The 13,611-nt window shown below is 42.6% G+C and overlaps 1 protein-coding gene across 1 annotated transcript in view; it reads right to left on the bottom strand.

The window, feature by feature from the left end:
• LOC124803361 (neural-cadherin-like) overlaps positions 1-13,611 on the bottom strand; it is a 333,705-nt gene that overhangs the window by 144,975 nt on the left and 175,119 nt on the right. The window contains 1 exon segment of the mRNA XM_047264547.1: positions 9,577-9,749. Within this exon segment, the coding sequence (XP_047120503.1) occupies positions 9,577-9,749 (173 nt within the window).

Raw genomic sequence — 13,611 nt, 5'->3', positions numbered from 1 at the left:
GCTCTCCCTACTAGGAAAAAGGACACAGTAGTTGGATGCTTAGGGGAGCTGTTAACATGTATAGCATAATTGGTAGCTGTTGCTGGTGTCTGATCCACAGTGGAGCGACACCAGCCTCCACGAGTTGGCTGTTCAAAGGGCTAGTTTGCAATGCTCCTGTTGCAAGTCAGACCCTACAGTGGTGTATCGAGTCCAGCAATCAAAATCCTGAGGACAATGTCAAACCATATGTCGGACTCCCATAATCAACACAGGATAGAATCAGAGCTTAGTAAAGCTGCAGAAGGGTAGAGCAGTATGCACCCCAGGTAGTGTTATTGAAGCAGTGAAGTGTATTAAGGTGTAGCCAGCTATGCTCGTGCTGATGAAGATGGGGAAGCCACGTCAACCAGGCAGCAAAGGCCAGTCCCAAGTCTCCACCACACTGAGTAACCGGTCGTCAAGGTAAAGTTTTGGTTGTGGCTGAATAGTACGATGATGACAGAAATGCAAGATGCGAGTCTTGGCAGTGGAAAATGAAAGCTGTAGGTGAAGGGCCAGGACTGTGACTTTCAAAGGGCACCCTACAGTCAGTGTTAAGCAATACTCACACTAGAGGAGCAGTAGTACAAGCAAAAATTGTCGGCACACAAGGAGGGTGATACTGCAGACCATACAGCTGCTGCTAGATTGTTAATGGCCACCAGAAAGAGAGGGACACTTAATACACAGCCCTGCAAGACCCCATTCTCTTGCATATGGTGAATACTGTGGGAAGAACCAACTCAAACCCAGAAAGTATGGTGTGACAAGAGGTTCTGGACAAAAATTGAAAGTGGGTCCCAGAGACCCCACTCATGTAACATAGTGAGGATGTGATGTTGCCATGTGATGACATAAGCCTTTTGTACTTGAAGAAGACAGCAATAAGGTGCTGAGATCAGTCAAAAGTTGTCTGGATGGCAGACTCCAGGCAAACCAAATTATCAGCAGTGGAATGTCCTTGGTGAAAACTGTCCTGGGATGGAGCCAGAAGACCCAGAGACTGAAGGAGCCAAGACAGCTGCCAGCTCAATATGTGTTCAAGCAACTTAAATGCAACATTGGTGAGACTGGGTGATACCTGTTCATCTCTAGGTGATGCTTACCCCATTTCACCGGAGGGTTCTACTGGAGGGTCCACGGTGACCTGTATGGTAGCGATCACTTCCCGATCTTCCTGTCCTTGCCTCAGCATCATACCCGTGGCACCAGCCCTAGATAGGCTCTCCACAATGCTGACTCCTCACTAAATGGAGGGATTATGAGGCCGTCCAGAATGCATCAGCAGCCATTCTATTGGCCGCTGACTTAGCAATCCCCTATTCTTCAGGATCTCCTTGTTGGAAGGTAGCACCTTGGTGAACCTCGGAAATCACCGAGGCCATTAGAGATCACGGGTGGGCTCTGCAATGCTGTAAGTGGCATCCATTAATCGAGCACCTCATTGCCTTTAAACAGCTCCGCGCCTAGGTCCATCACTTAATAAAATGACAGAAGTAAGAATGCTGGGAGCAGTACGTTTCACCAATTGGGCCCTGCATACCTCCTTCACACGTTTTGGTGAAGATCAGATGCCTCTATGACTGCCAGACCTCTGCAGGTGTACTTGGTATATCCCTGAACGATGCTGTTTTCACTGACACAGTGCTCTGCTTTATGCTCAAGCCTCTGCATCTGAGAACTACAAACCTGCCTTTCCCACCACTGAGACAGGAACTCACCCTCACTCCAGATACTGATGACGATGGTAAGGAGATAACATTGACAATCCACTGACAGGTGTTGGAGCATTAGGTTGTGCATGCGGCCCGGCCCTCGAGCTGTATCAGGGAAAAGGGCTAGGACATTGATGAATTCCCATTCACTGAATGCAGCATTATAGGGCTCCAGGTGGCAAGAAGGGAAAGATAAGTGCAACTGCTCAAACTGCTATTTAAGGACATGAAAGGCAGGGTGATAGTTCGCAGATGCAGAGACTTGATCAAAATGCAGAGCACTGGATCAGTGAAAAAAGCACTGTTCAGGAAGATACTAAGTACACTTGCAGAGGACAGGTTTCTGTAGAGGCATCTGATCTTCACCCAAAGCTGCTAAGGAAGCATATCTGTCTAATGGTTGAAACGTACCATTCTCAAAATTATTGCTTCCGTCACTTTATTAAGTGACAGACCCAGGCACAGAGCCGTTTAAAGGCAATGAGGTGCTCAACTGATGGATGCTTCTTACAGCACTGGAGAGGTCACCTATGATCTCTAATGGTCTCGTTGATTTCCAAGATCCACCGAGGTACTACCTACCAACGTGGGGATTCTGAAGAACAGGGGATGGATAAGTCGGTTGTCACCAGAATGGCTGCTTTTGTATTCTGGATGGCCTCATTAATGCCTCCACTTAGTGGGGAGCTCACAACAATAGTTGGCACTGTGGAGAGCCCATATAGGTGGGCACCCAGGGGAGAGATTCTGAGGGAGGGACAAGAAGATTGGGAAATGATTGTTGCCACACAGATCATTTTGGACGCTCCAGTGGATGGATGGGACAAGACCAGGGCTGCAAATAGAAAGATCACTGACCAACTAAGTTTCATGTGCCACACCAAAGCGTGTGGAGTAACCAGTATTCAAGAGATACAGAATGGGTTCTGCCAGTCTTCAATGTCTTTACTGTGGCCAGTGATTGTTGTTCCACTTCACAAAGGGTTTTGGACACTATAGACACCCAAGATTAGCGGGAGCTGAGAAACCAATGTCCTAAGACACTCCACCATCAGAAGGGAGAGAAATAAGACATGGTGAAATCCTGAAATACCCTTACCTGTACAGCCACAGCCTCCAAAGTTGTATCAACAGGCACAGGTTCGCTATATACAGAGACCAGAACATACGTGCAAAATCCACATGACACCCTATCATAATTGGCATGCATCTTAAAATATCTGTGGCAGTCACAAAGGGCAGGGGGTTCGCATTGCTGGAAACCAAGTTTCCTGAAGGGCAATGCAGAAAGCAGAGATCATAGCTCAGACAGATGTTGGAAAACACTGCAACAGTTCCACTGGAAAATCATACCATCTGCATACTGTGAGAGCACAAAGGGACCAAGAAGACAGATTATGTCCCAGGGTCAAATGCTGCCACCGGCTGGGAGTGTATGGTATCAAGACACACAGACATAGGTTCTGAAACACATTATGTGGTGGGACTGCTACCATAGCCACAAAAGCAGAACACGTGAGATCCGATGGTATGGGAGCCAAAAAAATTGGTTCAAATGTTTCTGAGCACTATGGGACTCAACTTCTGAGGTCATTAGTCCCCTAGAACTTAGAACTAGTTAAACCTAACTAACCTAAGGACATCACAAACATCCATGCCCGAGGCAGGATTCGAACCTGCGACCGTAGCGGTCTTGCGGTTCCAGACTGCAGTGCCTTTAACCACACGGGCCACTTCGGCCAGCGGTATGGGAGCCACTTGACTTTCCTTTATCTTGGGTAACTTCTTTTTGCCTTTCTTAGGGGAGGTATGGATGACTGGGAAGGTTTCCCTGAATTAATTTCAGGGACTGAAAAAGTTAGTGAAGCCCTATGACCAGCAGCCTGTGGCTCCTTCAGCTCCTGGCTGGTATCTGATTGCCGACTGGCAGAAACCTCAGAGGGGAGTGTCCCGAAGGGCCCCTTCCTGGCATGAGAAGCTAGACGATGATGATGTGTCTCTGGCTAGGGCTGTGCACTGCCAGTGGGTGGGTGCTCTCAAAATGGGTGTGGGGAAATTAGCAGGAGAACCCTCAACCCTTTGGGGGGGGGGGGGAGGAGGGGGGGCAGGCATGGTCAAGCATCCTGGAGTGCTCACTTTCACTGTAGGATGCATAATGGAGGAGGGCACTGTCGGCAGAGAGGGTGCTGTCATCATAGCTGTAGCCTATGACATTGTCATGCATGCAGGATGTAGACCTTAATACTTTTATTGGCCTCTCAGTATGTGGCAGTCTGTCCACAGACTTATATTCCTGTTGTTTTTTCCTCTCCCTGAAAAACAGTGCAGTCTGGTGAGCAGGGTGAACGGTGTTGTCCATGGTTGACGCATACAGGTGGAGGACCACAAGGAACATGCACTTGCAATGGGTGTCCACAATCCCTACAGACTAGGGCTGGCATCACAATGTGAAGACATGTGCCCAGATTTCATACATGTGAGGCACTGCACAGAGGGATGGGGGATATATGGTTTTACATCATCTTGACCTTTACAGGCAGAAAATCACCCTCAAAGGCCAAGATGAAGGCCCTAGTAGCAACCCTATTGTCCTTTGTCCCCTATGGAAATGAGGGACAAAGTGTACAGCCCGGCAATCCAAGTTGGCACATAGCTCATCATAAGACTGCAGTGGAGGCCACGATGGAAAATGATGCCTTGAGCCATGTTAGACAATTATGGGGGATGATAGTCACAGGAATGTTACCCAGCTTGTCACAAATAAGAAAATCCCGTGACTGGATAGGAGATAGTGTTTTAACCAAAACTGATCCCCTCTTCAGTTAGGAGATGGTTGCAACTTCTTCAAACTTGTCCTTTATAGTCTCTATGAAGAATAACGGCTTTATGGTGAAAAAAGAACCCCATCTGTAATTGTACAAACCAGATATTGGATGGGGGGGGGGGGAGTATTTCTATGATTGTTGCTTAACTCTATGTTCCTCCCAAGGCACAGCCAGGGAAGGAAACATTTTGGGGTTGTATCTGTATCTGTTGAACGAGTTCTTTCTCTCTGAAAAGACTGCTGGGGCCATGTGAACACCAGCAGGAGAAAGCTTCATCCACTTCACATGTGAGTCACTGCCATGGTGCCACTCACTTTGTATGGCAGCTCTCCCCATGGATGTGACCCACTTCATATGGGGCTCTCCCAATGGGTACTAACCACCCTCAGCAATGGCAATCTGGCCAATAGTCCATTGCTCGGAGACCCCATGCCCCAGTCACAATGGGCATATACTCCTTGGACTACATTGGGAGGTTTCAGCTCAGGTACCAACACTGCAATCCCTGTGTGGACAGGGGGCTACTACTGTGGAAAGGAAGGGTGCTACACCGGAAAGGCACAGAAGTGGAACAGACATCACACTGGGCAACCTTCCTTGCAGGACTCGCAGTTCTGAAAAATTTGGAAAAGTGGTGGCAGGTCAAATCCAACAACGGGGACCATGTATTCATTAATGAAAAGGTGTAAAGTGTGCCTGAAGTGAACTGCAGAACTAGGGTCCTAAATCATGTACCAGGTGCAAGTGGGGTCTACACAAGAAAGACCACCTGATGGAAAGGCAGAGGGATGGAGTGATAGTGAAAATATAAGCCTGCAGCACAGAAAGGGAAGTAATGCTGCAAAGACTGATACCCTGTGGTAGCTAAGCACGTATTCACAGAAGAGTTGCTAGCCCTCTGAGGGATATGACCTTTTAGAGAACAAAAATCTCCTCTATAAAAATCAACACAGATTCTGCAAACAGAGCTTGCTCTGTTCCTTCATGAGATCCGTACTGCTGTAGACAATGGCACACAGGTTGATGCTGAGTTCCTTGACTTTAGGATTGGATTTAAAACCGTCCCACACTGATATTTAGTGATAAAAGTATGAGATTAATGAGTAACAGGCCAGATTTGTGATTGGATTCAAGACTTCCTTACAGATAGAACTCAACATACCACTGTAACAGAACGAAACTGACAGACGTAAAGGTAATTTCTAGAGTACCCCAGGGAAATGTGAAAGGACCATTACTGTATACAATGTATATAAATGATTACATAGAACACATCAGAAGCTCCTTAAGACTGGTCACAGAGGATATGGTTGTCTATAAGAAAGCAGTAGTACTAGAAGGCAGTAACAATTTGCAGAACAACTGCAGAGGGTTGATGAACAGACAGGCTCTGGCAGTTGACACTGAATGTTAATAAATGTAACATATTGTGTGTACATAGGAAAAGAAATCCACTACTGTGCAACTACACTACTGGTGATAAATTGCTGGAAACACTATCTACAACAAAATATCTAGGAGTAACTATCCATAGTGACCTTAAGGGGAAGGACCACATAAAACAAATAATACAAAATGCAGATGCCAGACTGAGGTTCATAGGAAGAGTATTCAGGAAATGTAATTTATCCATGAAGGAAGTGGTTCTTATTTGAATGATTCCTGAGTGACGCTCATCAATCTGGGATTCTTACCAGGTAGGACTAATTGAAGAGGTAGAGAAGATCCAACAAAGAATGGCGTGTTTTGTCACGGAATTGTTTGGTCAGCATGAGAGCGTTACATAGATGCTCAACGAACTCCAGTGGCAGATGCTACAAGAGAGGCATCGTGCACCATGGTGAAATTTACTATTGAAATTTTGTGAGAGCATTTTCTGGGAATAGTCATATTACTCCCTCCCACCTATGTCTTGTGAAATGACCACAACAAGAAAATTCGAGAAACTAGAATTAAAACAGAGGCTTACTGACAATCACTCTTACCACACTCCTTTTGTGAATGGAGCAGGGAAAGGGGTGGGATCAGTTAGTGGTACCAGAAGTACCCTTTACCACACATGGTTACGTGGCTTGCAGAGTATGATGTAGATGTAGATGAACAGCAGAAATTTTGGAGATTATGTTGGAGTATGTGAGACAAAATTAATCAATAAGCACCTGTAAATTTACTGGTGATATGTAAGCTTTGAAGAAAATACTACTTGTGGAGTACCAATTAGCCTGGCGTTATAAACACCACTGCAGGCAGTTTGCCCAAGCAATCAGTTCTATGAATGGATTATGTTGTAATACAAGGTTGCAAACTGGTAGTCATCACTTCAAACAGCTGCTACCAGCTTAAGTTGTTTTATAATGTAAAGTGTCTCTGTCAATATTAATTTCCAATCTCACTTTCTTATCTAAAAGTACTTGGTTTGGTATACTTTATCACATACTTCTTTGTACGAAAAGCCATGTTTTACTTTGATAATAAGTTGTACAAGCAACTTTTTGTTTAATGTATTTTTGGTAGTGCTTTTTGCTGTGAGTTCTCCTACATGTAAAAATGTATTCAAAGTTTTTTTTCAATTTGTGTACAGTTTGAGCTATTCTAATCATTCAGACTTATACAATGAGACATTACATTTTGCTCCTTCCATATTAAAGTGAATTTCAGTGAAGTACACTGTTTCATAATTTTTGGTGAACTAGCCAATCATATCTTGGTTTCGAAGAGAGACATGTACAGTACACTGTAATAGTGGACTGAAGATAGCCTAAATTTTGGAAACTATAGGTTGAAATCTATGGACAAATACAATTTTAGGACACACCAGAACAAAATATTTGTTCAGGGCAATGTATGTGATAAGTATAATTGAAGTTTCATATTTGTGACATTAGTAACTGGTTTTTCTTTTTAATTCAGTCTTGATCACACAACATATGGTACAAGAACATAGGTGACCAGTTTCGGTCATATCACGTGACCATCATCAGACCCATGGCATCCTTTGAAGTGGTAGCTGGAGCACCTACCATCTTCGAAGGATGCCATGGGTCTGATGATAGTCATGTTATATGACTGAAATCGGTCACCTATGTTCTTGTAGCATCCGTGGTACGATCAAGACTGAATTAAAAAGAAAAGTTTTTAAAAATTTTTTTGATTGCTGTTCCAAAAATGTTTATGAAAATTTGTAACTGGGTCTGAAAGATGATATTTCCTGATGTATGGCTTTTTACACCTTAGGAGGGCCAGAGTTGAATATTTAAAATCAGTTTGATGTTATTAGTAAGGTAATTTATTCTCATGAAACAGTCATGTGTGTGTGTGTGTGTGTGTGTGTGTGTGTGTGTGTGTGTGTGAGAGAGAGAGAGAGAGAGAGAGAGAGAGAGAGAGAGAGAGAGAGTAATAGGTATAGACATTGATGACAGTTATATCAAGCAGGTAGCAAGAATTGTTATGGGAGAGTGTTCTTCTCAGTTGAAAACATGCAGAATCCTAAATGATAATACCTTATTACATTATGTCCATGAAGCAATGCAACTGACAGCTAGTACACATTTGTTTTAAGGTTCTGCTAGAAGCATCACAGTAACAAGACTTTAAACATGACTGGTTAAGTATGACAACACATTTTGTGTACACTCTATTCCCAATGGTGCTTGATATTTATGTTTCTGAAGATGACCAATACATGGCTGAGGCAAGCTATAATTTTTAAAAAAATTGTTAGTGCGATTGTGCTCAGAAGAAATGAAACATTGCACACTTTATTTCATGTTATGTCCCTCATCTATCAGATTCCAGGAAGGAAAATAATGGGGACATTAGAGACAAGGAAAAATACAAGGAAAAAAGTCCACAACCTTGTTGAAGAGGCTGGGCAAGGGAAATATGTGACTATGTTTTTGTGAAAGAAAATGTTTAAAAAAATTGTTCAAATGGCTCTGAGTACTATGGGACTTAACATCTGAGGTCATTAGTCCCCTAGAACTTAGAACTACTTAAACCGAACTAACCTAAGGACATCACACACATCCATGCCCGAGGCAGGATTCGAACCTGCGACCGTAGCGGCCGCGCGGTTCCAGACTGAAGCGCCTAGAACTGCTCGGCCACAATGGGCGGCAATGTTTTAAAAACCTGGGTCAAACCAGGGAGCTAATGTTGTAACATTGCATGGACAAGATTATCTCAGATACTCATAAATATCATCAGTCTACCTGGATCTTTGACATGGCAGAAGTATGAGACACTCCACTATGTCCATGAACATATTTCAGCTTTGAGAGTAACTCTAGGCATATGTACATGAATGTGAATCAAAACTTTAGGCTTACGACTTGGGTACGATATTGTAATATGTCAACTGGGGAATGTTGAGAGGAGATGGACCAATCTGTAGCGAAGCAAGACAGGGAAAGTCACCACAGGAGTGCAACAAGTGCCATTATCTGACTGGATTGGGCAGATGCATAGCCAGTACATGTTTATGGTTGCATACAGGGAAACAAACATTTGCACAATAAAATATAGTCAAAAAGAGACAACAAATTCAGGTGACAGTAGAACACAGTGTTTGCAGATAATGTAGAAGGTAAGCAAAATGAAAGACAAGGATGAAGCTCTTTCTGAAAGGACTGCATGTGTCAGAAAACTCTGCAGAACACTAGGGGAGAGGTCTCCTTGTGCATGACTTGTATGCAAGGCTTCATGAGAGACATTTCAATGTTTGGACTGATGTAAGGCATTTAGGTGATTGCTGGGAGGTTATGTAAGACCTTGCTCATCAATGACTTTTCCGGGTGAAACAACATAGCATACAGTGTCTGCTCCTTTGACACAGCCACCAGTGGTTGGGAGCAGGAGGGACTGAAAGGGCACATTCGAACCAGGTGCATGGTTACCATAGAATATTAGTGTGGTGATGATGGTGCACATATCTGTAGTTGTATCCAACATAACACAATTTTTTTTTCAAGGAAAGTAGAACCACACCAAAAAGCAGTTACAGTAAAGAAACTTACCTTGAACTGAAAAGTGCTAGACTCGTCCTGGTCACGGACTGTCACTGTAAGTATTGGTTTGTGAGGGATGTTGTCACCTTCTGTTTCATCCACTTCTGCAAACCATTCTGATTTTGAAAATTCTGGTGGTGTGTCATTCACATCCTTCACTAAAATTGAGACGGTAGTTGTCCCTGTTAAGAGAAATAGTCTTTCTTGCAGTCTTTTCTGAACATACATGTTAACCAGTGCCAATTCGAGAACATTTTTCCACACAAATTATATATCATTTGCCTCCCACCCACCTCTTCTCAGGCTGTTAGTAAGGCCTTTAAAACTACATCCAAATTTAGTGACTGTGGAAATGGGTTGTTTTTCTGTCTAAAGTAGGTACTTAATTGATATTCCTCTGTAAATAAAATAAAACCTCTGTATCTTGTTCCCGGTGCTAAATATTAAAAGAAGTAACAATTGATTTCCACATAAGGCAATTCCTGAGATCTTTAAAAACTTCTAGTGCAGGTAGAAGGAACTCGATCTATTGTCATGTTCTGGTATCAATTAAAATATTTTATCTATTAAACTTGGTGGAACAACGTAAAATTTCTGTTATTTTTAGTTTAATACTGGAACTTTTTAATTCTATAATTTAGTTACAATGTTTTTCACCTTCCACTGGATAAACAAGGACAGAAATGTGTTTAAGAAAATCTAATTTTATATTGATACGTTGATAGTAAGTGACACCTTCTGAATAACTGTACGAATTTTACATAGGCTAACTTTATTAATAGATTAGATTCAATTTTAGTTCCATAGACCAATATTGAGATGATTCCTGTGGGTGTGAACACGTCAAAAAGTATAACTTGAAATCATTTCAATATAATACTTACTACACTGCTCATTTGTCAGTAGATTGTCAAAAGAAGTGATTACATTAGAGTAAACTAGAATTGCTAATATTTACAGAATTAATATGCTGTCAGAATGAAACATTGTTATGCAATTTTCATAAATTTATCATACACAAAATACCTAATCTTGACTGTTGTGACCAAGTGCTGTCAGAACTGGAATCTAACAGACATTTTTATTAAGCTGGACTAACAGGCTCTGTTAAGATATTCACCTACATAGTGAAAAGAGTTGCCTATGAAAAAGCCCTTCAAACTCTGTTTAAAGCATGTTTTATCTGAAACCAAGTCTTTAATAGTTGCTTGCAATTTATTGAAAATGTTCTTATTACTAGTGTCGATAGTACGTATTGAGCTATTGGTCAGAAATAGAGATATTTTACTTGCAACAAATTTCATTAAGGCATACTGAGAAGCAGTGGTTAGAATACAAAGTTCCTTGAACAGTTTTCTACAATGAGTTCTTGAATTTACACCACAAATGCTTCTTATAACACGCTTTTGCTTTCTAAAAACTTTTTTTTGGTTTCATGAGTTACCCCAGAATAAGTTTTTTTATGAAACTTCCTGGCAGATTAAAACTGTGTGCCCGACCGAGACTCGAACTCGTGACCTTTGGCTTTCGCGGGCAAGTGCTCTACCAATTGAGCTACCGAAGCACGACTCACGCCCGGTACCCACAGCTTTACTTCTGCCAGTACCTCGTCTCCTACCTTCCAAACTTTACAGAAGCTCTCCTGCGAACCTTGCAGAACTAGCACTCCTGAAAGAAAGGATATTGTGGAGACATGGCTTAGCCACAGCCTGGGGGATGTTTTCAGAATGAGATTTTCACTCTGCAGCGGAGTGTGCACTGATATGAAACTTCCTCGCAGATTAAAACTGTGTGCCTGACCGAGACTCGAACTCAGGACCTTTGCCTTTCGTGGGCAAGTGCTCTACCAACTGAGCTACCGAAGCACAACTCACGCCCGGTAACCACAGCTTTACTTCTGCCAGTACCTCGACTCCTACCTTCCAAACTTTACAGAAGCTCTCCTGCGAACCTTGCAGAACTAGCACTCCTGAAAGAAAGGATATTGCAGAGACATGGCTTAGCCACAGCCTGGGGGATGTTTCCAGAATGAGATTTTCACTCTGCAGCAGAGTGTGCGCTGATATGAAACTTCCTGGCAGATTAAAACTGTGAGCCCGACCGAGACTCGAACTCGGGACCTTTGCCTTTCGCGAGCAAGTGCTCTACCAACTGAGCTACCGAAGCACGACTCACGCCCGGTACCCACAGCTTTACTTCTGCCAGTACCTCGTCTCCTACCTTCCAAACTTTACAGAAGCTCTCCTGCGAACCTTGCAGAACTAGCACTCCTGAAAGAAAGGATATTGCGGAGACATGGCTTAGCCTCAGCCTGGGGGATGTTTCCAGAATGAGATTTTCACTCTGCAGCAGAGTGTGCGCTGATATGAAACTTCCTGGCAGATTAAAACTGTGAGCCCGACCGAGACTCGAACTCGGGACCTTTGCCTTTCGCGAGCAAGTGCTCTACCAACTGAGCTACCGAAGCACGACTCACGCCCAGTACCCACAGCTTTACTTCTGCCAGTACCTCGTCTCCTACCTTCCAAACTTTACAGAAGCTCTCCTGCGAACCTTGCAGAACTAGCACTCCTGAAAGAAAGGATATTGCGGAGACATGGCTTAGCCACTGGCAGAAGTAAAGCATGAGTCGTGCTTCGGTAGCTCAGTTGGTAGAGCACTTGCCCGCGAAAGGCAAAGGTCCCGAGCTCGAGTCTCGGTCGGGCACACAGTTTTAATCTGCCAGGAAGTTTCATATCAGCGCACACTCTGCTGCAAAGTGAAAATCTCATTCTGGAAGTTTTTTTATATTTATATGCCGTACATCATTCTCACTGCAAATATAGACTTGTTTAGGTGCTTAAGCAATTCTGTGGTATGCCCTTCCCAATTCAATGTATTATCAAGTTGTAATACCAGAAATTTAACACTGTCAACCTCTTTGATCTGCATGTCTTCATATGTTATACACATGCTGGAAGGAAATCTCTTGCAGGTTCTGAACTGCATATAGTGGGTCTTTTCAAAGTTAAATGACAGTGAATTAGCTTTAAACCATTTATTAATGTCAGTGAAAATTTGATTAGCATCTGTTTCTAAGTCAGTATTTGACTTGCTACTTATTGGAATGTTTGTATCATCTGCAAACACACAAACTTAGCATCTGGCAATGTAACAGGCAAGAGGCCATTAATGTACACAAGGACAAGCAACAGGCCCAAGATGGAACCTTTAGGAACACCACATGTAATTAATTCCCAATTGGATGAAGACTGACTTTTTACCCCACAGGTATTTTGCAACTACACCCTTTGTTTCCCGTTAGGTGAATAGGACTCAAACCATTTCACAGCATTGTCGATGACACCATAATATTCTAATTTACTTGAGAGAATGCTGTGGTTCACAAGTCAAAGGCTTTTGACAGGTCACATAAAATACCATTAGCCTCTAATTCATTATCTAATGAATTAAGTACATTCTCACTGTCAGTGTAAATAGCTTTCTCTGTATCAGAACCCTTAAGAAAGCCAAACTGTGACTTGGAAAATGTATTATTTGCAGTCAGATTCTTAGAGATGCTTGAACACAACCTATTCAAATATTTTTGAGAAAGCCGGCAAAAGTGAAATTGGGCGATAGTTTGGTGGTATCTGTTTATCCCCCTTCCTGTAGAGAGGCTTAACTTCAGCATATAGAATCTCTCTGTTTCATATCATATTACACACACACATACACACACACACACACACACACACACACACACACACACACACACACACACACACTTTTTGAGAATATTTATTAATTTTTAAAATAAATTAGGCCTATAAAAAAATTTAGCTAGCAGCGTGTGTGTTTTATTTACAAGTAACATAAAACTTTCACAGTTAAACATTGTCCTATGTTTCACATGTTAGTGCGAAAACAGCTTCAGAAACAGCATCATACACTTGTTTGATGTAGTATCTAAGATTCTCCATAGCATATATTAGACTTAAATATGTACCGCTAGGAAGGTTTACAGTCATTTGGCTGCAGATACATGTTTCTTCATAATAATCC

This window comes from Schistocerca piceifrons, chromosome 6, assembly GCF_021461385.2.
Source record: "Schistocerca piceifrons isolate TAMUIC-IGC-003096 chromosome 6, iqSchPice1.1, whole genome shotgun sequence".
Taxonomy (NCBI): domain Eukaryota; kingdom Metazoa; phylum Arthropoda; class Insecta; order Orthoptera; family Acrididae; genus Schistocerca; species Schistocerca piceifrons.
Note: the sequence above shows the minus strand (reverse complement) of the source record. Positions and strands in the feature narration are given on the sequence as shown.